General features: G+C 35.1%; 1 protein-coding gene across 9 annotated transcripts in view; it reads right to left on the bottom strand.

The window, feature by feature from the left end:
- Positions 1–25,789, bottom strand: part of CHD9 (chromodomain helicase DNA binding protein 9) — a 217,931-nt gene that overhangs the window by 119,898 nt on the left and 72,244 nt on the right. For 8 of the 9 annotated variants that reach the window (XM_078062741.1, XM_078062744.1, XM_078062743.1 and 5 more), the window contains exon 2: positions 16,314–17,936. In XM_078062741.1, coding sequence (XP_077918867.1) covers positions 16,314–17,771 — 1,458 coding nt within the window. In that variant the 5' untranslated portion in view covers positions 17,772–17,936. The remainder of the gene's footprint in view (positions 1–16,313; positions 17,937–25,789) is intronic. The other variant, XM_078062748.1, reaches the window with a different exon arrangement.

The raw sequence follows: 25,789 nt of genomic DNA on the forward strand, positions 1-25,789 counted from the left end.
GAAGTCTCATGACTACAATTTACTTTCAAATCATACACCCAAAACCAACAAAATCTACGTACTTATCTATAAACGAATATAAAACAAACATGGCAAAATGTTAACAATTACTGAAGTGAAAGGCATTTATTTACTATTCTTTATTTACTTTTCTGGATACTGAATATTTTTTTTTCTTTTTGATACTGTATATTTTTCATTTAAAAAAAAACAGAAAATAGCTTTACCGATTTACTGCCTAGATACTAAGAACTCATTGACAGGAAATACACATTTTCACAAGAGAATTTCACTTTAAAGTCTGGAATCCCAAGAACATAGACAGCTTTGTTTTTAGGAAAAATTTAAAACTGTACGGTCAGCCATAAACTTTTAAAAGTATTTCATAAATCGACAATATTTTAATTGATACAAAGCCCAATGGATAGATAATAATTTCCACAGAGAGAAAATAATTCCCTTGGTCATAGACAAGCTATCTACATCCCTCACTAATTTACCAGCTCTCACCAACTAATTTAATAAATCTATGCCACTGCTCATGAAGAAAAACACTTCCCTTTAGATCAGGCAAGAGGGGTCCCCTTCCTTGGGCTGCATGATTTAGAGGGTCTGGTTCCTTCGCCACACCCCTCCTCAGGGCCAAAAAGGTATATTATCCCTCCTCTCCTCCAAAACATGCTCCAGGAATGCAGTAATTGTCTACCTAAAACAGTCTCACACCTACTTGCAGAGCCCATCTGGGTCTATTTCCCTCAAGGAATTCCTCGTAGGGCAAGGAATATATATTGCCATATGTGTATGCTTAGGACAAAGAGATGTAGAGAGGGAGGAGGAGCTTGTGATGGAGGCTGAGAAGTCCACATTTGTTCATGAGGTCCCTTGACATGCAGGATGAAACCAGGGCTGGAAAGGAAGTGGAACGGTCCACTTCTGCTATATTCTGACTATGGAACTCCAGAGAGTCCAAGAATTCTAAATTCAAACCAGTGCTTCTGTTTGTCAAGGAAGAAGGACACAACTTTTTTAACAGTTTATTGGCTTTATTTACAACTTTTAAATATTCTGACATACAATAATGAGAACTTCCATTTGTACTCTTTCTCTGGGACCCACAAATATTAGGGACAAGGCTGCATACAAAATAAATGGTTATAGGGACACCTGGGTGGCTCAGTTGGTTAAGCATCTGCCTTCGGCTCAGGTCATGGTCCCAGGGTCCTGGGATCGAGTCCTGCATCGGGCTCCTTGCTCAGCGGGGAGCCTGCTTCTCCCTCTGCCTGCTCTGCCTGCCGCTCCCCATGCTTGTGCTCTCTCTCTCTGACAAATAAATAAAATCTTAAAAAAAAAATAAATAGAAAATAAATGGTTATATAAAAAAAACAATAAAAAGGAAATAGGATCAGGTAATCTTTTTTAGACTACACCACTACAAAGCTATGTAAACTTTACATCTGGGCCTCAATTTCTACAAATGTAAACTTTTTAAAAATTGATTCATGATTAAAAGTACTTCTAGTTCTAAAGCTAAAAAAAAAATCCTTAAAGGAAGGAATCATTAAACAACAAGCTGACTTAATAATTTATAAAAGCATTTTCAAATTCATTGTCATGTTTATTAATCAGAAATTCAAAAATATGTATCCACATATTACAGATGAGAAAACTGCAGGGAAGGTAACTTGCCTAAGACTCCTAGGATAGTATGACAAGGTCAGGACTTGAACCCAGCCTCTAGACTCTAAATGCATTATCTCTTCCACTTTATCAAAGAAACTTACACCTGAAAACCCACCTTCAAAAGATTTGTTGTCCTACACCAGAACTGAGAAACAAGTGACTGATGCCAAGAATAAAGATTAAAAACTATCTTATTCTTCTCCTTCATAAATAGCTCATTTATCTGATGACAAAAATTCATGGCTTCAACCTTCTAGTATGCCTCAGTTCATAGTAAGAATACAACCACATGAATAATATTAAGAAAGTGCTAAAAGCACATATCTAAAGCAACAGAATCAACAACAGCATTTTTACAAAATAAAATATAGCTATACTTTGGAAATCAGATTATCTAGGGGAAAAGTAATACCAATTTGTGTAGTACTAACAATATCTAATGACTTAACTTGAAATTGTGTAAAATTATTTTGTAATCAATATTAATTGTTAAAACAAGTAAAAATAGCAGATTATGTATTACAAAAGCATAACTGCTTTTTTTCTCAATACCTACTTTTCTTGAATCTGTGTTCAAGTCTTAGGTCTGTGATTTATAAACTATGGTAACCTGAGTCCAGCTTCCTCATTTATAAATTAAGATGCCACTAGTAACATCAAAAGATCTTTGTGAAGATAAAATGTGATGACATATAAAAAGTACCCACTGCAATGCCTAGTATAGGTAGGACAGGGGCTTACTAAGTAATTACTGAACGAATAGATTTTTTTTTCAAAAATTGCTGAATTTATTTAAATCAGTTAAATATGCATTATTATGAAATCTGAAACTAAGTTTTGGATAGTCAACTCTAAATCATTGTAGTCTAGATCACCAGATAATTCCTAGCATGAGAAGCAGAGAGGAAAGACTGAAGGATAAGATCCTCAAACAGGCGCTTCATAACATGAAGTCATAAAGTCATAAAACAGGCCCTTGTTGATTCATTCTTTAAAGGAATATTTTCTAATTCGCCTCATGGCTTGTGGAAGGCAGAATAATGACCCCCAAAGATATCGACCTCCTAATCCCCAAATCTGGGAATATGTTAAGTTATATTGCAAAAGGGAATTCAGATTGTAGATGAAATTATGTTGACCTTAAAATAGAGGGAGATTATCCTAGATTGTCCAAGGACCCACTGTAATCACAAGGGTCCTTATACGTGGAAGACAGTCATACAATGAGAGAATGACTTCACCAGCCGTCGTTGGAAGGGGGCCATAAGCCACAGAATGTGGGCAGCCTCCATACACTGGCAAAGGTAAGAAAATGGATTCTTCCGTACAGTTTTTAGGAAAGAACACGGCCCTGCCAACATCTTCATTTTAGCCCAATGAGATACATTTTAGACCTCTGACTTCCAGGACTATAAGGTAATAAACTTATGTTGTTCGAAGACACCAAATTTGTGATAATTTGTTACGGTAACAATAAGAAACTGCTACATGACTATAGGTCACTTCCAGCTTCAATATTTCCAAACCCTAAGGCAACAGAGGATAGTGTGGGTTCCAGAGTCCTACTGCCTCTATTTGAAACCTTGCACTGCCATTTACTAGCTGTATGACCCTGAGCAAACTATCTAACCATCCCATGCTTCAAGCCCCTATCTGTAAAAAGAGTAAATGTTAAGATCTACCTCACAGAGTTGTTTCAATTAAATGAGAAAATATATGTAAAGCCATGAATGTCAGTATAACTGCTCAGTACTTACTGGCTAGTTGTATGTTTATTATTTTTCATAATTATACAAGTCTTCAAAGGAAAGTCTGTATATTTACCTTGATTTTCTAGGAATCTGTCTAATCACGGATATACACAACAATTTATCTATAAAGATGTTTATTATACTATCCAAGAATAATAAACTGGTTAAATTATGGCACTTCTGCATTATAAATTATTATGAAGTCATTAAAATGGCAGTATAAGTCTTCCAATTAAGGCCAAGATGGAGTAATAAGAATTCGATTTACCTTCATACTTGACACAACCGAAAAACCAGGCAAAGTATGTAACACAACAGTTTTTAGACACTGGACATCAGGTAACCCAAGACAGTGATCCCTGAGAGAAGGAAAACAAATGAGCTAAGACTGCTTCCTGTCCCAGCTTACTTCAAGGAGAGGGTTTCCAAGCTGCGGGATAGGGAAAGCAGGAAGCCATGTGCAATCTTACAGACTCCTTGAGTTGAGGAGACAGAGCTGGAAGTCCAGGAAAGCCAAGGCAGCCTGTTTGCAGGGGAAAGTTCTGGAGATGAGAAAGCTTCACAGGGAAACACCCCCAGAGATCTTCAGAAAGTCCCCTCTCAAGGCTTTAGGTAAGTACTGATCAGTGCTACTAGTTTGTGGAGAACATACTCAAAGTCCAGAACAAACTACCTGAAAGCAGCTGACATCTCACTAGGACTAAGAATAGCTCATCTTCCCATCAGCCCGAGTGGAAAATCTTGTATTTCACAAGGTGTTGGACAGAGAACTCACAAGGCTATTGTGTCAGTAGTGGGGGAAAATTAACCCTAGACTAAAGATTGCTCTAGTCCAGCCTAACAAAGCCTAAAAACAGATCTTATACAGATAAACCAATTTCCAAGTAACTGCATCCCAGAACAAAACTCAAGAATATTTATAGGAATGTAAAAGTTTCCATCACTTAACAAGGTCAAATTCAAAATGTCTGGCATCCATTAAAAAATTATCAGGCACGCAAAGCAGCAGCAAACACAAACCACACTGAGGAGAAAAATCAGTCATCAAAAGCAGACTCAGAAATGACACTGATGATAGATGTAGTAGACAAGGATAGTAGCACAACTATTATAATTACCCTCCAAATGTTCAGTAAGTTAGAGGAAAGATTGAGCATGTTAAGTAGAGACGTGTAAGACATAAAATGAATGAAAAAAATATTTAAGAAACACACTGGATGGGGATTACACAACAGAAGAAAAGAGTGGTGAATACATTCAAATAAAAACTATCCAAAAACAGAACAACAAAAAAATCCAACGTGAAAGGCAGAGTTTCGGCTCAATTAGACACAGATTTTTTTTTTTTATTATAAGTCACACTTTTGTGCATACGTACAAAGGAAAATGTAAGTGAAATAAATTGGTGAAGGTATCCCTAAAACTGCTTCCAAATTCAGAGTCCTAATTCTTCATCACTTTTCCACTCAGAGTCATCAATATCCAAGTTCTGCCACATAAAATTATCCTCTGTGCCATGAGAAGTCCTAGTGAGGAAGCATTTCCTAAAATAACCTGTAATATCACGAAAAGCCTCTGCTGAGAGTCTCCTGAACATGGTTCTGTAATTATGCAGAACTAATTTTCTTTGATTCTGGCTCTAGAAATACTGCCAGCACTTGGAACAATAATTGGTTTCTAGCAGTTAAAGGAGTGCTCTCTGCTCCTGTCTCCAGGATTTCCTTCCAGCTGTTGACACCCTGACACTCATAATGCATGTACAGGTGACTCCAACCACTTCACAACTGCTGCTTCCCCAAGAGAGATTATAAAATGCCATTGATTGAAAGATGCATCCCAGTTTCAGAGGTCTTAAAATATGAAAGATGTGAATCCTGCAGTAGATAAAATATTTAGTCCTAAAAAAACAAAAGTGTATGCCCTCACAAAGATGGTACACGAATGTTCATAGCACCTCTATTCACAATAATCCCAAACTAGCAATAACATCTTCCAACAAGCAAATGGATAAACAAATTGCGCTATAGCCATATAATGGAATACTATTTAGCAATAAAAAGGAATGAACTACTATACCTGCAACAACTGGATGAATCTCAAAACAACTACGCTGAGTAAAAGAAACCAGATAAGAAAGAGTACACACTATATTACCCCATGTGTATAAAATTCTAGAAAATGCAGGGACAGAAATCAGATCAGTGGTTACCTTTGGTGGGGGGGGGTGGGAAATGGAAGAAAGGAGCAACAGGAAACCTTCTAGGGTGATGAGTATGTTCATTATCTTTTTTTTTTTTTTAAGATTTTATTTATTTATTTGACAGAGACAGAGATAGCAAGAGCAGGAACACAAGCAGGGAGGAGTGGGAGAGGGAGAAGCAGGCTTCCCGCCGAGCAGGGAGCCCGATGTGGGACTCGATCCCAGGACCCTGGGATCACGACCTGAGCCGAAGGCAGATGCTTAACAACTGAGCCACCCAGGCACCCTTTCTTTCTTTCTTTTTTTTTTTTTTTAAAGATTTTATTTATTCGTTTGAGAGAGAGAGAGTGCGCATGTGAGAGCATGAGCAGGAGGGAGGGGCAGAAGGAGAAGCAGACTCTCCGCTGAGCAGGGAGCCCGATGTGGGGCTCAATCCCAGGACCTGGAGATCATGACCTGGGCTGAAGGCAGATACTGAACTGACTGAGCGACCCACACGCCCCAAGTATGTTCATTATCTTGACTGTGATAATGGTATGACTGGTATATACACGTCAAAATTTAGCAAACTGTACACTTTAAATATGTTCAGTTCATTATATGTCAATTTTATCTAAATAAAGCTGAACTTTTGATACAGAAAACAAATAGGTAAATAGATACAGAGTATAAGACTAAAAACATATACTGTGTGTCAGTGTGTCAACTTTACTTCAATAATTAAAAAAAAGACTGAAAGCACAGATTCCCCCAAATATAAAAAGGGATTATTTCTAGTTGGTGTGATGAGGGGTGACTTTTCTTGCTTGTGCTCTCTAAATTTTTTGTAAATACTTTCAATGAACATGTTTTACTTCTGTAGGTTATCAAATGTTTCTATCTCTTCACATACTAGGCAGTCAGTAGATTCCAGAAATAAATCACTTTCATTAACAGATTTGAACTATTACAAATTCCCAAAGAAGAAACACACGAAAATACCTTACAAAGCTACATAAACTAATATTTTAGTATCTGCCACCATTTTAGATTATTTATGTATCAGTCTAGGCATACACTGCTGACAGTACATTATTTGGGAGGTTCATGCCTATTTATTATAAGGGTCTTATCTCCCTTGTGAGTTACAAAAAGGAGAATGCCTACCATACTGTCTTATATATGTCAGGTATTAAAAATATATTTGTTGAATTCATCAATAAATGACTATCTTATAGACAAAACTGTCTTAAAATGACAACTACCTCAGTGCTTAGCACATAGCATGTTCTAAAAAATTTGTATCCATCTTTTTAAAAAACTTAAATCCCTCTGTTCAATATAAATTTAACCTAAATCAAATGCCAAGCAAAGACCATTTCTTATTTCACACACAGCATAGCATCATGCAAAAATCATAGAGGTTGACAAAGTACTTATGAAACTGAATTAAAAATTTCCGAAATTTGTTCATATGATCACAAGCTTCCAACACAAAACACAGCTAAGAAATTACACAATAATAATCTGAGATGTCATGGCATTACATAGGATAAACAAAGCAAATGAGTTCCTTAAAGAAATGGCTGATTCCAGGTCTGAGGGAAATTAAGAATATCTTCTTGCACCAGAAAGCAGAGAAGTAATTAGAGACTGATGAGGACATGTTAAAAAGGCATGGAGTTGGTCTGAAAGGGTTCCCACTGGCCAAATATTCAAAAAGAATAGCATGGCTATGGCTCATAACATATTTAATGTTTTTTACAAAGGGGAAAAGGTACTTTTACTAAGTGATAAAACTTAGCATCACCAATAATGGGACAAACCAACATCATGCTTCCTAATGTAATTCAATAGAAGTACACAAAATCATCTATGCAGCATTGTTACCAAAAAAGAAAAATGTTCAAATTGTATTATGAAGAAACAATTAGACAAATACAGGCGTCTGGCCTGGACTTTTAAAAAATGTCAATGTCAGGAAAGAACAACAAAAAGACCCAGGAAATCTTTATTAGGTTAAAAATTTAAGGGGACAGAACAACTAAATGCATTGCCTGGCTCTTGACTGGATCCTGGATTTTAAAACAAACATCTCTAAAGAATATTATGGGGTAATTTAAGAAATCTGAATTTGGATTGTACGTATTTGTATAGGATTGTACTGGATTATACAGCATGATATTTATTATTACTATCTGTTAATTTCTTGTGATAAAAGGATTGTATTCTTGTAGGAGAATATACCTGTTCTAAGGAGAGCCATGTTAAAGTATTTGGGGGTAAAGTGTCATGATATCCCATTACTGGTGATGCTAAGTTTTATCACTTAGTAAAAGTACCTTTTTTTCAAAAATAAAAATAAAATGAAAGCAAATGTGGCAAAAATTAACAATTAGTGAGTCTATGTGAATGGGAATATGGATGTTCACTGTATTATTCTTTCACCTTTTCTGTAAGTTTAAATTACTTTTCCAAAATAAAAAGAAAAAATAAATGATACTTACAAAATAAATGATACTTACAAAATAAAAGAAATTCACAGCATTGACATTTCTAATATTGCTGAAGCGATTTGGACCCATTTTTTTTTTCTTGTAAAATAACAAAAGTACAGGCCTAGCCTTAGAAGTCTCTTTCTATTTGTACTTTTAGTACTTAGCAGAGCAACTGATACGCAAATAGGTGCTCAGGGAACATGTGCTGTTTCTGCTAAGCAATTAGTAGTGGTCTGATTTTAGACAGGTTGTTTTCCCTCCTGACACTTCAAGTACTTGATCTGCAAATTCTGGGAAATATTACTAACTTGCATACACCCTACATTATTACTAAAAGACTCAAATAATGTTAACAAAACTACTTTTCAAAATCCTATGCAAATGTTATTACTATTTCTATCTCTAATCATATTAATTTTTAAAAAATTACTTCTAAGTCTCACTTTCATTTGAGGTATTTAGGGAAAAAAAGCCCTGGGATATTTATCTAGCAATATCATCTTGTAAGTATAATATATCTCTCAGGAACTAGTTATGTCTTTTTTTGAAAAAAAAAAAAAAAAAAAAAACCCACAAAAAACAGTGCTTAAAGTTGAATACATAACACGGTTTTTTAAGACTTTAGCAATCATTCGAAATAAATTTAAGTAGATTAGAAGCTCAAAAGAAAAGGCCTGCTTTCTTGGCTCTGCCATTTACAAAAGCAATTGGACCTTAAACAGTTGTATATTATATGCACATATATTATAAGTACATTAAGAATCAAATAATGACAAATTGCTAAAAAGTCATGGAACAAGGAGCTAACCTAGAAACTACAACACCTCCTTTAAACAGGATAGGTCAAGGAAATTAATTTTTTGTTTGAAAATCACTCATTCCAAGTCACTTAGCTGGAGGGCTAAGGGAAAGTGCTGTAAACCACTGTCCAACAAAACTAAATTGGAAATGTAAAGAGAACAGCTCTGAAATTATAATGTAGATCAATGGGAAAGTATGATGTAATTTTCCCAATGTGAGCTCTTCAAAGGCAAAGGACCATATTGTTCATTTTTGCAACCTCATGGCCAGCACAATCTCATACACCTGGGAGACATATAGTAAATTTTGAACAAATAAAAGCATTAAAAATGCAACATTTCCAAAACACAGATGTTATATAAAATTCAGTATATATAACTTACACCTACATTTGACAAATAACAATAAGGGTGCATTTTTTTAGGACTAAAGATATAGTTAAAAACTTATGACACATTAAAAGCTACACACACCAAACAGAGAAAAAAAACCCCAAAACTTAATGGATTTCTCAACTTGGAGACAACCTGTTATAACTGTATTTTATAATACAACACAGTAAATGTAAATGTCTGACCATAGTGTGGTATCATTCTCATTTCTGATCACTCTTAAAACACTGTAGAGTTTAAACTACGAAAGGAATCTGCTAACTAGTTAGCAAGCAAATTATGATTTCTCTAATACTGTTTTTGCTTTTTTTTGTTTTGAGAATAGAGTAAAATCTTGTCCAGCTCTAAAATCCTATGATTTCATGAAATGGTCAATGTAAACTTGTGCTGCTTTCAGGTACACAAACCTGAAAAGAAAACCTGTAGGAAAAAACCTTGCTTTAAAGATTGCTCTCCTTTTGTAATTCACAAGGTATTACTTGCATAATAAATTATTTAACTGAAACTGCAGTCTAAGCTTCCCAACTATGCGCTTACTCTTTTCATATATTACCCACAACACATTGTATTAAAATATTTCCTTAATTTAAAATAATCTCAGCCCAAATACCCAAATGTAGAAATCTGATCACCCATACTGAAGTACTCCAAAACAACGGTGTTTTCATGTTATCATAATAGGTATAAAGTTTGTTGGCTCAGGAGCCCTAATACATCATTTGCAATTTCAGACTTTAATAGTAAGTAAATGACTGAGTAGTCCTAAGGTAGCTGGGAGTGCACCTCATCAATAAAATTAAATACAACAAAATTTCGTTAGACCTGCTTTGAAGTTTGGCTCGGATCTCATGCTCTTCACAAACTGCACTAATCCACAAATTTCTCACCAACTGCTGCCTTTTCCCTACCCCTGGAATTAATTCACTTCCCGTTCACCTCTCACCCTTAAGTATGCATGTTAGAGGTCAATAGCCTTAAAGCTACTGTTAAGAACTGGAGTTTCTGTCACTCTGATTCTTGGCAGGGAGCACAGAGCTCAACTCTTATACAATTTATAGTACATGGTTTAATAATTAGGATTGTATTTCAGAACTGGCTAATATTATACAAATTTCCCCATTCAAACAGAATATTTTAATCCTGAGGACATGACAGAAATGTCAAAACCAAAAACTAGTCCACCTTAACTGAGGGAAAAAAAGGCAACTAAATGGCAAATTCCTGTACAGAATTTCTCTTTTGTGTTTTTGGCTTAGACAACTAAGAATTGTGAAACTTCTTATAAGCAATACCATGCCAAATGCATAAAGATTTAAGTAAACTCAGATAAATAGAGGAATGGTATTTTATAAGATTTTTAATTAGTTCAAGGAGACAATCTAAAAATTCCTTAGTTTTTTCTCTTCTTTTTGTCTAGAGCGTAAGTGGAGTGACAAGCTTTTTAATTGTTCATATATCTGTTGCTTTTTTGACTTTGGAAAAGTTACCACTGGGAGAAAAAAAAAATCTGGCAAAGAGCTTGTGATCCTCTGAGTTCAATGAGTATGAGCAACATACAGTGAATCCCTTGCTTTAGTTTTATATAGATTTTCCTCTCTCTCTCTTTTTAAAGATTTCATTTATTTATTTTAGAGAGAGAGCATGTGCACGTGAATGGGGGAAGGGGCAGATGGAGAGGGAATCTCAAGCAGACTCAGCGCTGAGTGCAAGAGGAGCTTGATCCCACGACCCTGATACCATGACCTGAGCCAAAATCAAGAGTCTGATGCTTGCTTAACCAACTGAGCCACCTAGGCGCCCCTTCTCTCTTTTTTAAAAACAACTTTACTTATACACAAAATTAGCTATGTTTCTGCTTAAGATAATTTTCACATATCTAATGTGTTCTGAAAGATTTTTAAGTGGGGATACTTACCATTACACATTTGAACATACCAAGACCTCCGTATAAAACTCTATTTCTCTTAATCTTTTCCTAATCAAGCATTCTACCACCATCACCATGGGCCTCTAGGGGTCAGAGGGGGAGCCGTATAATTAAAGAATTTCATGCTTAATAGAATACATTTCAATCATCTGGAAAATTTACTCATCTATAATAAATCCCTGCCATTGCTGGATAGCAGAGAAATGTCATTTTTCTTTACCTTTCTTCGTTACTTGTAATCACCACTCAGGAGCTAAATAGGCAATAGGAATGATATGTCCAGCTATGAAACCCAAAATTACAACCACAGAGTCTTAAGAGTAAAAAAGAACCTACCAATTTAGTCCATTTTACACTCACTATAGGACTTCTTTCTGTGACCCATCTGAACCATTCTATTTACCTGCTTTCATTGAAAGAGATTTATTTCAAACTTCTTCCTTAATATCACATGATAATCTGCTTTTCTGTGGCTTTCACTTAGTAGGCCTATTTCTGACCTCTAAAGTTCTTCAAACACTTGAAGATAATGATCAGGTTTACCTTTAGGACATTTGCTATCATCTTATACACAATTTTATAAAAAACGTCTCAACACTTTTGGAAGCAACAGCTATTTTGGTTTACTTCTTCTCTTTGCTTCGGGGTTGTTTTCCCCCTGGTAATAGACAAACTATTTGCTGATATAGCCAGAAATGCATGAGATGCATGTTCTTTTCCACTTAAAGATTCTAAAGCAAGTTTTTGCCTCATCAGTAGGATAGATTTTTGAAAGGAAGAGGGAGTGAGTAGGGAAAAATCATTTAGTACATTATTGCTATATATTACAATGTATTAACATACTTTGAAGGAAAGTGAAAGTGATTAGGACCACATATAATGGAATCAAACTTGGTTTGACTCTAGTCTTGGCCACTGGCAATCTCCACTCGGCTGTGTGACTTGGGGTACAGTACTTAACTCCTCTGCACCTCGGTTTCCTCCCATGGAAATTCAAGGAAATAACTATAACCAAATTAAAAGGACTGTTGTGAGGGATCAGTGTGTTACTATGTTAAGAATTCAGAATAGTGCTTGGCACAAAGTAAGTGCTCTATGTGTTAGTCATTATAATTTTTGCTATTGCTGTGCACCTACTTTAAATTGGGTTATTATGGTAATATATGCAAGACAAACATAAAGATATTTTAATTAAACTTGATTCAGATTTTTCCAGATCTCAATAACAACCTTATTTTTTACATGGTACTTTAGCAATGTTACAATGGTAAACTATTTAGCCATTCGAAATCATTTTCAGAAAAATAGGTAATGATATGAAAAATGTCCGCAACATTATTAATTGGAAGGTTAAAAAAGCCATTTGCCAAAAAGCATAAACTATAATGATTCCAACTTTATTTCTTAAAAATGCAAAAATATGTCGGTGGAGGACAGGGATGAGACAGACACAGATCTCACTAGAAACTCATACAGAAAATGTTAACAGTGGTATCTTTGGTAGCGATATTACAACTTATTTTTCATTTGATTGTTTTCTATATGGTCCAATTTTTTAATAACCATGTATTAAATTTTTTATCAGAAAATAATCCATGGTTTTAAAATGTGTCTTACATAGGTTGTTCAAGTCTTTCTCTACTTTCTTTAAAAGCGTATAAGTAATATAAGTTCCCTATCTTCAGGAAGAAAATGAAATAAAAATTCAAGATACTAAAGAAAGTAATGAATTCATCAGAGTACAAAGCCAACAAAGAGCTGTGTTATTATGTATATCCTAAAATTCCATTTTCTATTTTGATTGCTATGTCAGCTATTCCACATATTTTTCTCTGCTATTGAAATTTTACATTAAGTTGAATTGATAAACATTGAGAGATCCATAATGCTCTATGTCATTTCTACTTCATGAGTAAGACAAAAATGCAAGATTTTGTGTTACAAAATAGCAGAAAGTGTTCGTCACAAGGGAGCAATGAAAAGCTTATAGTGTTTTTTTTTTCTCAAAATTCCTTTGCTCTAAAAATTACATATGAAAATAAGGCTAGTATTTTCTGTACTATATTTAGTGAGCACTTAGATTTAGGAACACTTGCTATAGCTTCTTACCTTTCTTCTTTTTTCTTCTTTAGTGGTAAAATTCTAGAGTCCATTATAGAAGAAATGTTATCAGCAATATTCACTGTTTTTAATGACTGACACAGACTTAGGAGTACTTACTTCAAGACATTTGAAATTATATCCACAACCACCCCACCTCAGTTGGGAAATAAGAAAAAGCAAGGCTTAGAAGTATTCTTTACTTCTAAGTAAAGAATAAAGAATGTTATCCAACATTCTCACTGAAGCTTTCCAGAACTCTGAATAGAGTGTTATTGTGAATTTTCACACATTAGGTTAAAGAATATCTTGTTTTGGCTATAATAAAATGTATCTCATTTTTTTTGATTTTGATACACCAAAAATTATGCCACTTTGTTATTTTTAATCTCTTAACGTCTATACATATTTAGCAATGCTAATTTAGTCTGAAATGAAATTACTGCAATTCAGACAGACAGTTAAAAAAAAAAAAACCTAAAAGAAAAAAAATTTATTTCTATAGAATCTGGGGAAAGACCATAATAATGTAAGAAAAACTCCTTATTAATATAACATTTTTGCTATGTAATAACCATAACCATCCAGAATATGCCAAAAATTACATAGGCAAAAAACTTGTAAAGCTCTGTCAAAATTTGTGATATATTACACATATTAAATCATTCGAATTTCACATATTTAGAATATGTGACCTATAATTCAGTACATATAAAACCTATATACAATCCATAAAACTCAATCATAATAATCCTCGACCTTCTCTACCAAATCCATCCCTCCTTTTCACCTCCACAATCAACAACTCCCAAATATCATTCTTAACACTAAGAAATAATAGGAAACTTGAGAATAGCTTTTCAGTAAGTCAAAAAAGTATCCTAAACCAACTGCTCTTTATCTGTTTTTGAACATCTAACATAAAGAACAAGAAGTTAGCAAAACAAAACTCTGAAACAAAAAGGTAAGTACGTTTAAATAAAGCCTTATGAACTTATCAGTAGAGTAAGATGATTTATGAAAGGTTGCTTAGGATGTGTCTGAAAAAAATTTCTCTCAGATAATACCATCTACATTCTAGCACTGGGAACTACTTTAGTTATTTATAATTACCCTTTATTCCTGCCAAATCTATAACTTCTTTTAAAGCCAGTAGAACATGTTCAGGAAAACATGAATTAAAAAACTAAAATGATGACAAGGCCCTAGAAAAATAAAAGTATAAAGTAAATAAATTTCGGGCTTCACACCTTCAAGTATATGCTACACAAAATGACTAGTCTCAACCAGTCAGAAATCTACATATTGAGTGGATAGATGATCCTAGGTTCAAGCAGTAGAGGTTTTTCCCAGGTCCTTCTAAAGAAGATGCTTTATCCTCTTCCAGTAGAGGGAGCAAAATCATAATATTCTACTCAGGCCACAGAAGAGGAGGGAGGTTTAAGAGTGCCTTTTAAATATCTTAAAATCTATCTAGACATTTCAAAAAATGTATTGAAAATACCATTTGAAGCAGAAATAAAATCAAGCCAAAGGAAAAGATAAAGATTTTATCTTCTTCAAACATTTCAAGGCTTTGAGATGAATAAATGGTCCCTAAATGTTTAACTTCAAGTAGATATATTACACTGTCTACCAGATCTCACTGGTAACCGTGCTAAAACCAAGCATTTTAGGAATCCTTAATTGAACAAGATTTCAGACAAATGATGAAATATTACATTAAATACATTTTTCTTATAGAAATAACATAGTAACATGACAATAACTATAGAAAACAAAGTATAATTGCACTACCCTAAAACAATCTCCTCTCAGTATTTTTTTTCTGTATGCGTATTTTCACACTGCTGTGAAAAAAGTATAATTATAAAAACATTAATTAGGTGCTTACTGTATGCCAGGCACAGTTCCCAGTGCTTTCACATATTATCACCCTTTTAATCCTTATCAAAGCCCTATTAAGTAGATCCTGTTAGTAGTCCACATTTAAAAGATGAGGCAAATGAGACAGAATGAAATTCTCTAACTAGCTAAAAGTCACACAGCTCACAAGTAACAGTAGCCAAGATTCTAACCCAGGTAGTTTGGTGCCTGAGCCTGTACTCTTAACCACTTTACTGTGATCTTAATCTTGAGTTATGCTTCCCCCCATCACTAACATACTGTCAGTGTTAGTCTTCAAACTTTTTAATGCCTATAATAGTCCATCTAATATGCCAGGACAATAAACTATGGTGCTTCCAGTTGTGCTGTGCAGACAGTGTAAGATAAAGATCTTCGGGTATATTACTTTTGCTATGCTTGGGTTACTGTAATAAAGTATTTTTATATTCAAATTTACCATCAGACTGTTTTCCAAAATATTTGTATCAAATAACAAACCTATATAATTTCCAATGTCAGTATAAATTTGCCAGCATTAAGCATTAACGTTAACAGAAATTTTTTTCTAATACATAAAAATAAAACCATGCTGCAAATGGAATTATTAAAGTTGCACATTATTCTGAATATTCTCTTTACTAACTCAACTTACCCTTTTGTGAATTCCAGCTCGTATGCTTTATTTAGTTATCAAGTGAAGGCCTAAAAGTTTGCTTATCAATTTGTATGGGTTTTTTATAGGAATATTAACACTATGTTCATTATATTTGTGATAAAATGTTCCCAGTCTATTGTTTACCTTTTAATTATGGTCAAGTTTTTATTTTTGATAATAAATCATTCTGTTAAAGGCAATTATAATTGAAAGTTACAAAAAAGGCCTTAAAACCTTATAATTTTCTAAATATAGAAGTTAATATATTGCTTTGAGCACATCAATAAATCACTTTCAAATATAAGACTGTTAAAGCAATAAAAACTATGTCAAAATATGCCTAAGTTTGAGAAATCCTGGATATGTCTCACATAAAATTAACTAAAAAAAAAAAAAAGAAAGCCCATTCTATCCCAAATCACCAAAATAAAAGAGCCACATACCTGTCGCTGTAAATATAGGCGATTTCTGTCATGCAAATGCTGATGATTGGAAAGTGAAGAGTGCCAACTCCGAGCCTGACTATGCATCTGTGTTGGAGCCATATCCGAAGGCCGGGTTACAAGATGTGAAGTAAACTGCCGTTCAAGGTCATGATCTAAAACATGACTTGAATGATCTTGTCCAAATGCTGCCTCATCAAATTGGGGAAGGAGACCTTCCTGGAGGAGGTCTTCTGGGTCAAGTCCTGTGAATGGCTCAGTCTGAGACTCCACTTGATGAAGTAAATTCTCTTCTAAAGATGAAAAGCCATTAGTTTCTACGTGATCATTGAAATGGCCCATTTGAGTTCCTGAGTCAACAGGATCTGGGAAGTTCATGTGTACAGGAGATAATTTTGAATTGCTATAATTACCCTGAGGATGTGATGAATGCAACATTTGGAAATTATTTGAATTCAACGATGTATTGGGATTTAGCATATGCTGAGTGGATTCTTGCTTGATTCCCCTATGAGGTGAAAAGGAGTTACTTCCGGTAAAATCAGATAAAGTCTGATTTGTATGATTAGGTGCAAGCACTGCAGAGGCCTGCAGAAGACTGTTTGGTGAGATGTGATTACTGGAAAAGGAATAATGTGATGAAAACTGCTGTGAATTACTGACAGAACAAGAAGTCATATTTGGAGAAGGTCCATTGAAATTCCCTTCTTGATGATTGCTACACTTGAGGAAGTGAACTGAAGGATTTGACGTTTGGGAAAATTGCTGCATTGAAAGAGGCTGTTGCGACGTAGATGCATTAGGGATTTGTGATGGGTGGTTAACACTGACTCTGTGTGGACCAGAAACATTAACATCCATAAAATTTTTAGACTGGCTGAGGGAATTCTGACCTGGGTTAAGATTATTTCTGTTTTGTTGTGAGCGTAGTGAAGTGCACTGTGTTTGTTGTTCACTGGCCTGAAATAAGGCAAAGTCATGGTGTACCACAAAGCTTTTATTTTGATGCATAGAGTGAGAATGTCCTTGTTGGTGAAAAGGAGACCCATTTTGATTGGAAATGCTGGTAGCTGTCTGATGGCCCCACATTGGACTGCCATCTGCTACATCTGGAAACAAACCATTGGGCTGGTTTTGGGGGTGGATCGGAGAACAATTAAACTGAGAGTGTGGAGATAACACGTGTTCAGCTGGGCTACCAAAAGGCTGATTGACTTGGTGAAATTTCATTGAATCAAACTGATTTAACTGCTCATAATCAGTTATCTTCTGATGTGTTGGAGTACCTTGAACATGGTTCAGTGAGTCTATGTGCAAAGGTTCAAATTCTGCACCCAAGTTCAATTCATCAACTAGTGAAACAGGTCCTGGCTGTACAAATGCATCATCTGACAAACCTTCTAAGGTCTCACCAAAAAGATTGGCATCATCAAAAAAGTCCATCATTGGATCTGTCATCTTGAAAAATCCAGTGACAATCTGGGCTATTCACTCCAAATGAAGTATATTCAGCTTCTGTGTAGTGGATATTATCGGATCATTGCCAAAGGTCATCAACTAATCCGAAACAGGTCAATGTTCATTATTGCTCTAGATAATGACATGTCATGAAGTGTCAGAATCCTAGGAAAATAAGAAAAACAATTAAAGTTTAATGATGAGTATTCATTAAAGTTCTACAAAGCTTATATATGACTTAAAAAACATACAATCTCAGGGTACAGTATTTTTTTTTTTCAAAGATTTTATTTATTTATTTGAGAGAGAGAATGAGCTAGAGAGAGAGCATGAGAGGGGGGAAGGGTCAGGGGGAGAAGCAGACTCCCTGCTGAGCAGGGAGCCCGATGTGGGACTCGATCCTGGGACTCCAGGATCATGACCTGAGCCGAAGGCAGTCGTTCAACCAACTGAGCCACCCAGGTGCCCCAGGGTACAGTATTTTTTGGTAGAATGATTAAAAAATTGCAAAAAGCTCATTAATATTCCCTACAAGGAAAAAAATGCTGGTGCTTGGGACGTGACTGTATGCATTTCAAAGTAATAATGCATATTACCTCATTTTCAAGTTCATATATATATGTATACACACATATATACATACATACACGTATACACACATATATACACACATGTATTTTTTTTTTTTTTTAAGATTTTATTTATTTGCGAGAGAGAGAATGAGAGACAGAGAGCATGAGAGGGAGGAGGGTCAGAGGGAGAAGCAGACTCCCTGCTGAGCAGGGAGCCCGATGCGGGACTCGATCCCGGGACTCCAGGATCATGACCCGAGCCGAAGGCAGTCGCTCAACCAACTGAGCCACCCAGGCGCCCCACATGTATTTTTTTTAAGTAGGCTCCATACTTAGCCCAGAGCCCAACATAGGGCTCAAACTCACAACAGTGAGATCAAGACGTGAGCCAAGATTAAGAGTCGGATGCTCAGCCAACTGAGCCACCCAGGCGCCACTTGAAGTTCATATATTTTGAGGACAGAATGTAAACTTGAGTATGGTATGTCAGACTCTCGCCTATACCATGAAATGACCATCATTCCCCAGCAGCTCTGTCATGTTTAAAATATATACGTATTACACTTTGAAGTAACGTCTTGTTAAGATAGCTGACATCAAATCTTCTCAGAGTAGTAAGTGCGTTGTGATATTTTGCTCTAGACCTCTCGAGCAGATAAATCTTACTGTTTCATACAGTATATGTGGAAATACATCAAGAAGAACAACTGTATGGGGCGCCTGGTGGCTCAGTCGGTTGGGCCTCCGACTCTTGGTTTCAGCTCAGGTCGTGATCTCGCAGTTGTGCGATGGAGCCCAATGTCGGGCTCTGCACTTAGTGTGGAGTCTGCTTCAGATGCTCTCTCCCTCTCCCTCCCGCTCACTCTCTCTCTTAAATAAATACATAAATAAATACATAAATAAATAAATAAAAGCTTTTAAAGAAAGAACAACAGTAACAATTGCATGAGATCATGTTAAACCGGGCCAAATGAGACGAGTTAGCCGTCTGGTCAGCTGACAGACAATGCAGACAGGTGATACGTTTGGGATGTTCCCACATACTGTTACCATGGTTCTGTTGCTCATCTACATGGAAGATCAGCCTTCCTAACAGCCAACTGATTTAGATATTCAAGTAACAAAAGCAAGGACCTTCCTGTTAATGGTCATATTCGTTACTCTGTCCCTAAGTCTCCCTCCTGCCTTCACTAAATCATTTGAAATATAAATATTGCTTATTTACTAAACTGTATAAATAAATGACAGTCTTGACAATCAAGCGGAGGCAAAAATAAACAATAGCTTGAGCTAAGCAATGAATTAGTCTTATGATAGTCTGAAGAGAAAAAATGATTAACATTTACATGAATATATGTATATATACACACACATACATGATATTTATGTGTGGAAAGGATCTAATAGGTTACTTGTTAATATGAAATGGCTAGCTAATTTTGTTCCAGGCCTGTATCATTCCAAACACTTTTAACAAAGGTAATTTATGGTTCTGCCCTACTGTCTTGCCTAGAGAACCACAAATGGAGTTTCCCACTGCTCTACATATTAATTAAACATTAGCAAAGGCCTAAGAAATTTTTCCAGAACTTCCATTTTGGGAGGTCCACATTAGGAAATAGAAATTTCCTAAACAAAATGCTCATTATTTTAATGTAGAAATGCTTTTGAAAAATTCTGAGAAAAACTACCAAAGTCTATGTTAATTTTAACTGGAAACTGACTTATCATCAATCACAATGGTATGTACCAAAGTCCTTTGACAAATATATGATTTTAGAAGAATTAAAATACAGAAAAAGTTCTTTTTCCAGATTTTATACTTGTGAGACAGAGCAGATGAAAGGCTATGTGGTCTGAACTGAACAAGGCCATTAGCAAAATAGAAGGTAGATTAAATCACTTCTCTGGAACGTATTTTAGTTTCTGCTTCAGACTCCAGACTTGGGAACATTTATGTACACCTAATTTATTAATCAGGAAAGCAATGTCTTATGCTTTTATATGGTTGTATGATTATTTATCAAGAGGAACACACAAAAAAAGAAATACAGTGAAAGTTACCAAATCCAATATGTCATCAAATATGAGGTACATCATTAGTTGATATAACGTAAAAAAAAGTGCTGCCAGTTAAACTATGGCACTATACCATTTCAAAAGTTTTTAGACTTAGTCTTATTTCAAAGGATTTGATAATTTCTTCTGCCTTGAGATACTCTGCTTGGTCCATAAAATACTTGATTGTTGCTCTGTAAGTAAATGTGAATTGCTGTCATTTCTTCAACAACAAATATTTGCTTCACTAATACTAAATTTATGCTCTGCTACTCTGTTTCCGTGCCTCTCTGCATAATCAATAACATTTTGGTTAAATACTGAAAAATAGTGTATTTTTTTTTTTTTTAAAGATTTTATTTATTTATTTGACAGAGAGAGACAACACAAGCAAGGGGAGTGGGAGAGGGAGAAGCAGGCTCCCCGCAGAGCAGGGAGCCCGATGTGGGACTCGATCCCAGGACCCTGGGATCATGAAAAATAGTGTATTTTTTAAAAGACATTTTAGGGGCACCTGGGTGGCTCAAGTTGGTTCAGTGCCCAACTCTTGATTTTGGCTCAGGTTGATCTCACGGTTGTGAGTTTGAGCCCTGTGTTGGGCTCTGTGCTGGGTGTGAAGCCTACTTAAAAAAAAAAAAAGAGACATTTTAAATAACGAACATGTGTAGTACTAATGTACATAGCCCAACTGGTGATGGCAATATAAATAACTATGACCAAGTGTGTGTACGCACAGATAAGTACTCCATGACCCCCATCTGGCAGATAGGTACTGAGACACACCCCACTTTGAGATTTTTTTTTTTAAGATTTATTTATTTATTTGAGAGGGAGAGAGAGCGCGTGGAGGGAGAGGCAGAAAGAGAGGGAGAGAATCAAACAAACTCCACACTGAGTGTGGAGCCTAACGCAGGGCTCAGTCTCACAACCCTGACATCACAATCTGAGCTGAATCCAAGAGTCAGATGTTTAACTGACTGAGCCACTCAGGCACCCCCCCAATTTCAGAGATATTAAAGTGGAAAAAATACACATCTTAGAATGATTACTTTCTTGAATAATTAGAATGTATCACTTCAAGAGTTCAGAACCCACAACTATAAAAATCTACTGCTCAAATGAATGCTGAAAGTAAATTATTGGAAGGATATGACATTAATTCATATATTTTTACTTATTGCGATTAACAGTGAACTTAAACATAAATATAAAACATTGTGGATTTATACAGATTTACTATGTGCTTATACATTTATTCTTAAAAAAAACAGTTAAAGAATTTTTAGGAGTCTGCTCTGGAAATAAATATATGTTGTATCAGAGCAGTAATAGTTTATACAGGAAAGAACTGGTATAGTTGTTGAATTTTTGTACATGACGGTAGATTGTGCTAAAGCAGAATGTTTTCTACATTTATGTAACCTGAGGCTTACCTAATATATGGAAGAAGTAAAAATTTTAATTAAGAAAAGAATTTTGCTATTTTCTCATCCAATAAACATTTATTGATAAAGAACTTCCAGGTACTTGGGTGATGAGTAATCACTGATCTCTGAAGGGGAATTTGGACATGTAAACAGAACATTATCAATACATGTTACTGTGCTTTGCTAAAAGTAAGTACATAAGAGGAACATCTAATGATTAAGAAAATGAATATAGATACCAACACTATACTAAGAAGATACACATTCTGTATGTGACAAGATATTTGTAAGTAGTTGACTTTAGTTATAAAAATAGAGACTGGGCGCCTGGTTGGCTCAGTTGGTTAAGTGTCTGCCTTCAGCTCAGGTCATGATCTCAGGGTCCTGGGATCGAGTCCCACATCGGGCTCCCTGCACAGCGGGGCGTCTGCTTCTCCCTCTCCCACTCCCTGTGTTCTCCCTCTCTCTCAAATAAATAAATAAAATCTTTAAATAAAAATAAAAATAGAGACTAAAGGCGAACTATGAAAAAATGTCCATAAAATCTCATAAAGTCATGTTTTCTGATTTGAACGGTTTATTCTACAATTGACACAATGCTCATGTAAGTTCCACTTAAAGATCTATTGTTGTAATTCATTCTGTTAAGGTACCATTTTCTAACTTTATGAAAATATCACATCAATCTTTTTTTTTTTTTTAAAGATTTTATTTATTTATTTGACAGAGAGAGACACAGTGAAACAGGGAACACAAGCATCAGGCAGAGGGAGAGGGAGAAGCAGGCCTCCCGCAGAGCAGGGAGCCCAATGCGGGGCTCGATCCCAGGACCCTGGGATCATGACCCGAGCCGAAGGCAGACGCTTAACGACTGAGCCACTTAGGCGCCCCACATCAATCTAATTTTAACTTGCTATTTCATTAAGCAAATACTTATGGACTGTCCATTACATCCAAAGAAACTTTGCATGCAAAGCAACTACAAAAGTCTCTGCGCTCAGGAAGGTCAGAATCTAAATCGAGGAGACGGGGTAATGCACAAGAAAAGCACATTATATATTGAATAAAATATGGTAATTGTGGCCTAAGAGAGGTACAAGCTCACCTATAATTTATAAAGAGAAGAGAACATACTTGGCAAGTTATTCAGGAAAAGCTTCTTGGAACAGTTTGCATTTGAGGGAGTCTTCTAAAAGAATTGGAAGGGAAGGCCAAAGACTTCAGGAATAGAGAAATGGCAGCAAGGGAGGAAGTACATATTTAGGGAAGGGGATGACTACTGCAGTGGGCATGGAAACGGAGAAAAGTAGAAAGTAAAGGCAGAAATGTAAGCGGGAGCACTGCTATAGGGACCTTATCAATCCAGTACAGTAAAATAAAATATTTTATATCTTTTATATTTTTATATCTTATATTTTATATATTTATATCTTTTAAGGTTGAGACAAGTATTTAGAATCAAAATAAAATTACTTCTCGATCTTCATTTCTACATTTATTGATGCCAATGACATGAGGATTGTACATCAATAGAACAGAATCCCTGCCTTCCCAAAGTTCATAATCCAGAGAGGAAGAAAACAGGTAAACAAGTAGAGATGTATGCCTTAGCAGAGATGCATACACAGCATAATGTTATATTAGATTGCAATTAATTATTTCTGGAAAAGATGGGTAAAGGCATAGAGATAGGGTGACATTTGAACTGGGCCTTCAGAGTAAAAATAAAACCACTGAATATGTTCCCAAACAGGATTTATATATATATATATATATTATATATATATATATATATATAAACTTATTTCAGTGGTAAACTGACTTCCTGAATGTCTAATAGTTGCTTTTTCTCCAAGACATCTCTATATTCTCCAAATAAATCCCTCAGTATATTTCTACTAAATGAATTAGGCTTCCCAGTAAGCTCTACACATAAAGAGTTTCATCTCATTTAATACGAGCAGCATTGGGCCCTACCTACAGTTTTCTATTAGTCATCCCTTCAGCATTTCTGTACAGTATTAAATTTGTGCTACATTAATTTTTACTTTGTTTATGAGCTACCCATAGCTATTTCAAATTTATATTTGGGGAAAATTCAGCTTCAGATTCACCTCCTATAGAAAGCCTCTTCTGACTCAACTGTCTGTCTTGTAACCTGTGCATCAAATAACACTCCATTATAATAATGTATTATATTTTTCTTTTCTCTCCACTAGGCTGTATACCCTTGGAGAAAAGGAACACTGCTGTCATCTTTGTATCCTAGCATAGTAGGCACATAATAAATTTTTGCTAAATCAGTCAATGACTACATAGGAATTAGAAAGAACAAGATACTTACATAAAAACAAGACAAAACAAAACATAGACCTGAGTTCTGGCTCTTCTACCTCCTAGCTTAGGACTTTGAGAAGATCACATACTACTTGTTTTCATCTGGAAAAAAACCCAAAAAACGAAAATAGCAACACAAACTATTAACTACAGTCCTGTCTGCCTCAAAGGGGAATTATAAAGTACTAAAAAAGGAAGCCGTAATCCCTATTAGGATAGGAAACAAGTTTTTTACAATCCCCGCACTCTCTTGCATTATTCCTAAAACTGGTAAGAGCACAGTGAGAACACTACAAGAAATGCCCAGAGGTGAGGGAGGACATAGCATTTCAGGAACTACTCAATAGTGTAGTGTGGCCAGAGCATACTACTAGCCAGAGATGTCGAGGCAGGCAGAGGTCAGATATCCAAGGGGCTTTAAATTAGCCATGTTAATAATTCTGGACTTTATCCTAGAGGAAATAGGAAGCTATTTCACTGTTTAAAATTTCTTCTCTGGTGTAACACTTGACTAACATTTTTACTGTGGTAAAATTATAATCACTGGCAGCTATTAACATTTGAAGTTATTTTAAGATAGCAAATAGCAACTCTCTCAATGACAGTGACCAAAACACTTAAGTTGTACCCAGAAACATTTTTTAAAGACTAAAATGATAATGATAGGAGATATCTGTCATTTTAAAGAATATCTTTACTTCGCAAAATAAAAAGCTGGCAAATTCGAATTCACCATTTCTTTGTTAAAAAAAAAAAAAGAAAAAAAAAGGTCTATGAACTTCTAGAACAACTCCTGTTAAGGTATTCAAACCATATTTGAATACCTGTTAAAAAGTTTTTTAGAAGTTCAATTTTCCTCCCGCCTTCCTAGGCATCTATTTAGAGATTGTTTAAAATAAACCTAATTATGACAACCTTCAAATTCTTGAAGACTTAGGTCTCCCCTACAGCTTCTCTTTTCAAAGCTACAAGCAAAATATTTCCAGCTTATTGAAATGTGAAAAATCCTATCTAAAAAATAAAAAGAGATACTACAAAATTCCCTCAGATGAATAAAATTGAAAACACAACATAGCAAAACTTATGAGATAATGCAAAAACAATGCTCTAAGAGAAACATACTTGTAAACAACTACATTAAAAATATCTAATTGATAACCTAACTGTACACTTTAAGGAAATGAGCAAACTAAGTCCAAAGGAAGGAGAAAGAAATAATGAAGATTAGAGCGGAGATAAATGAAATAAAGAAGAGAAAGACAATAAAGGAAAATCAATGAAATTTAACATTAGTTTTCTGAAAAGATCAACAAAATTCACAGATCTTTAACTAGACTGGCTAAGAGAGAAGATCCAAATTACTAAAAATAGAATCAAAAGAGAATATTAATATAGACTTTTACTTTACAATATAGACTTTACAAGTCTATATAAGGACTATATAAGCCCTTTTTATGTAAGAATAGTTAAGTCCTTTTTATAGAAGAATAGTATTATAAGAATAATATGAACAACTGTACACCAACAAATTGGATAAACCTAGATGAAATGGAAAAATTGTACGTCACATAAGCTACCCAAATTGATTAGAAAAGAAGTAGAAAATCTAAATAGACCTAAAACA

Source organism: Halichoerus grypus, chromosome 15 (assembly GCF_964656455.1).
Source record: "Halichoerus grypus chromosome 15, mHalGry1.hap1.1, whole genome shotgun sequence".
NCBI classification, from domain to species: Eukaryota; Metazoa; Chordata; class Mammalia; order Carnivora; family Phocidae; genus Halichoerus; species Halichoerus grypus.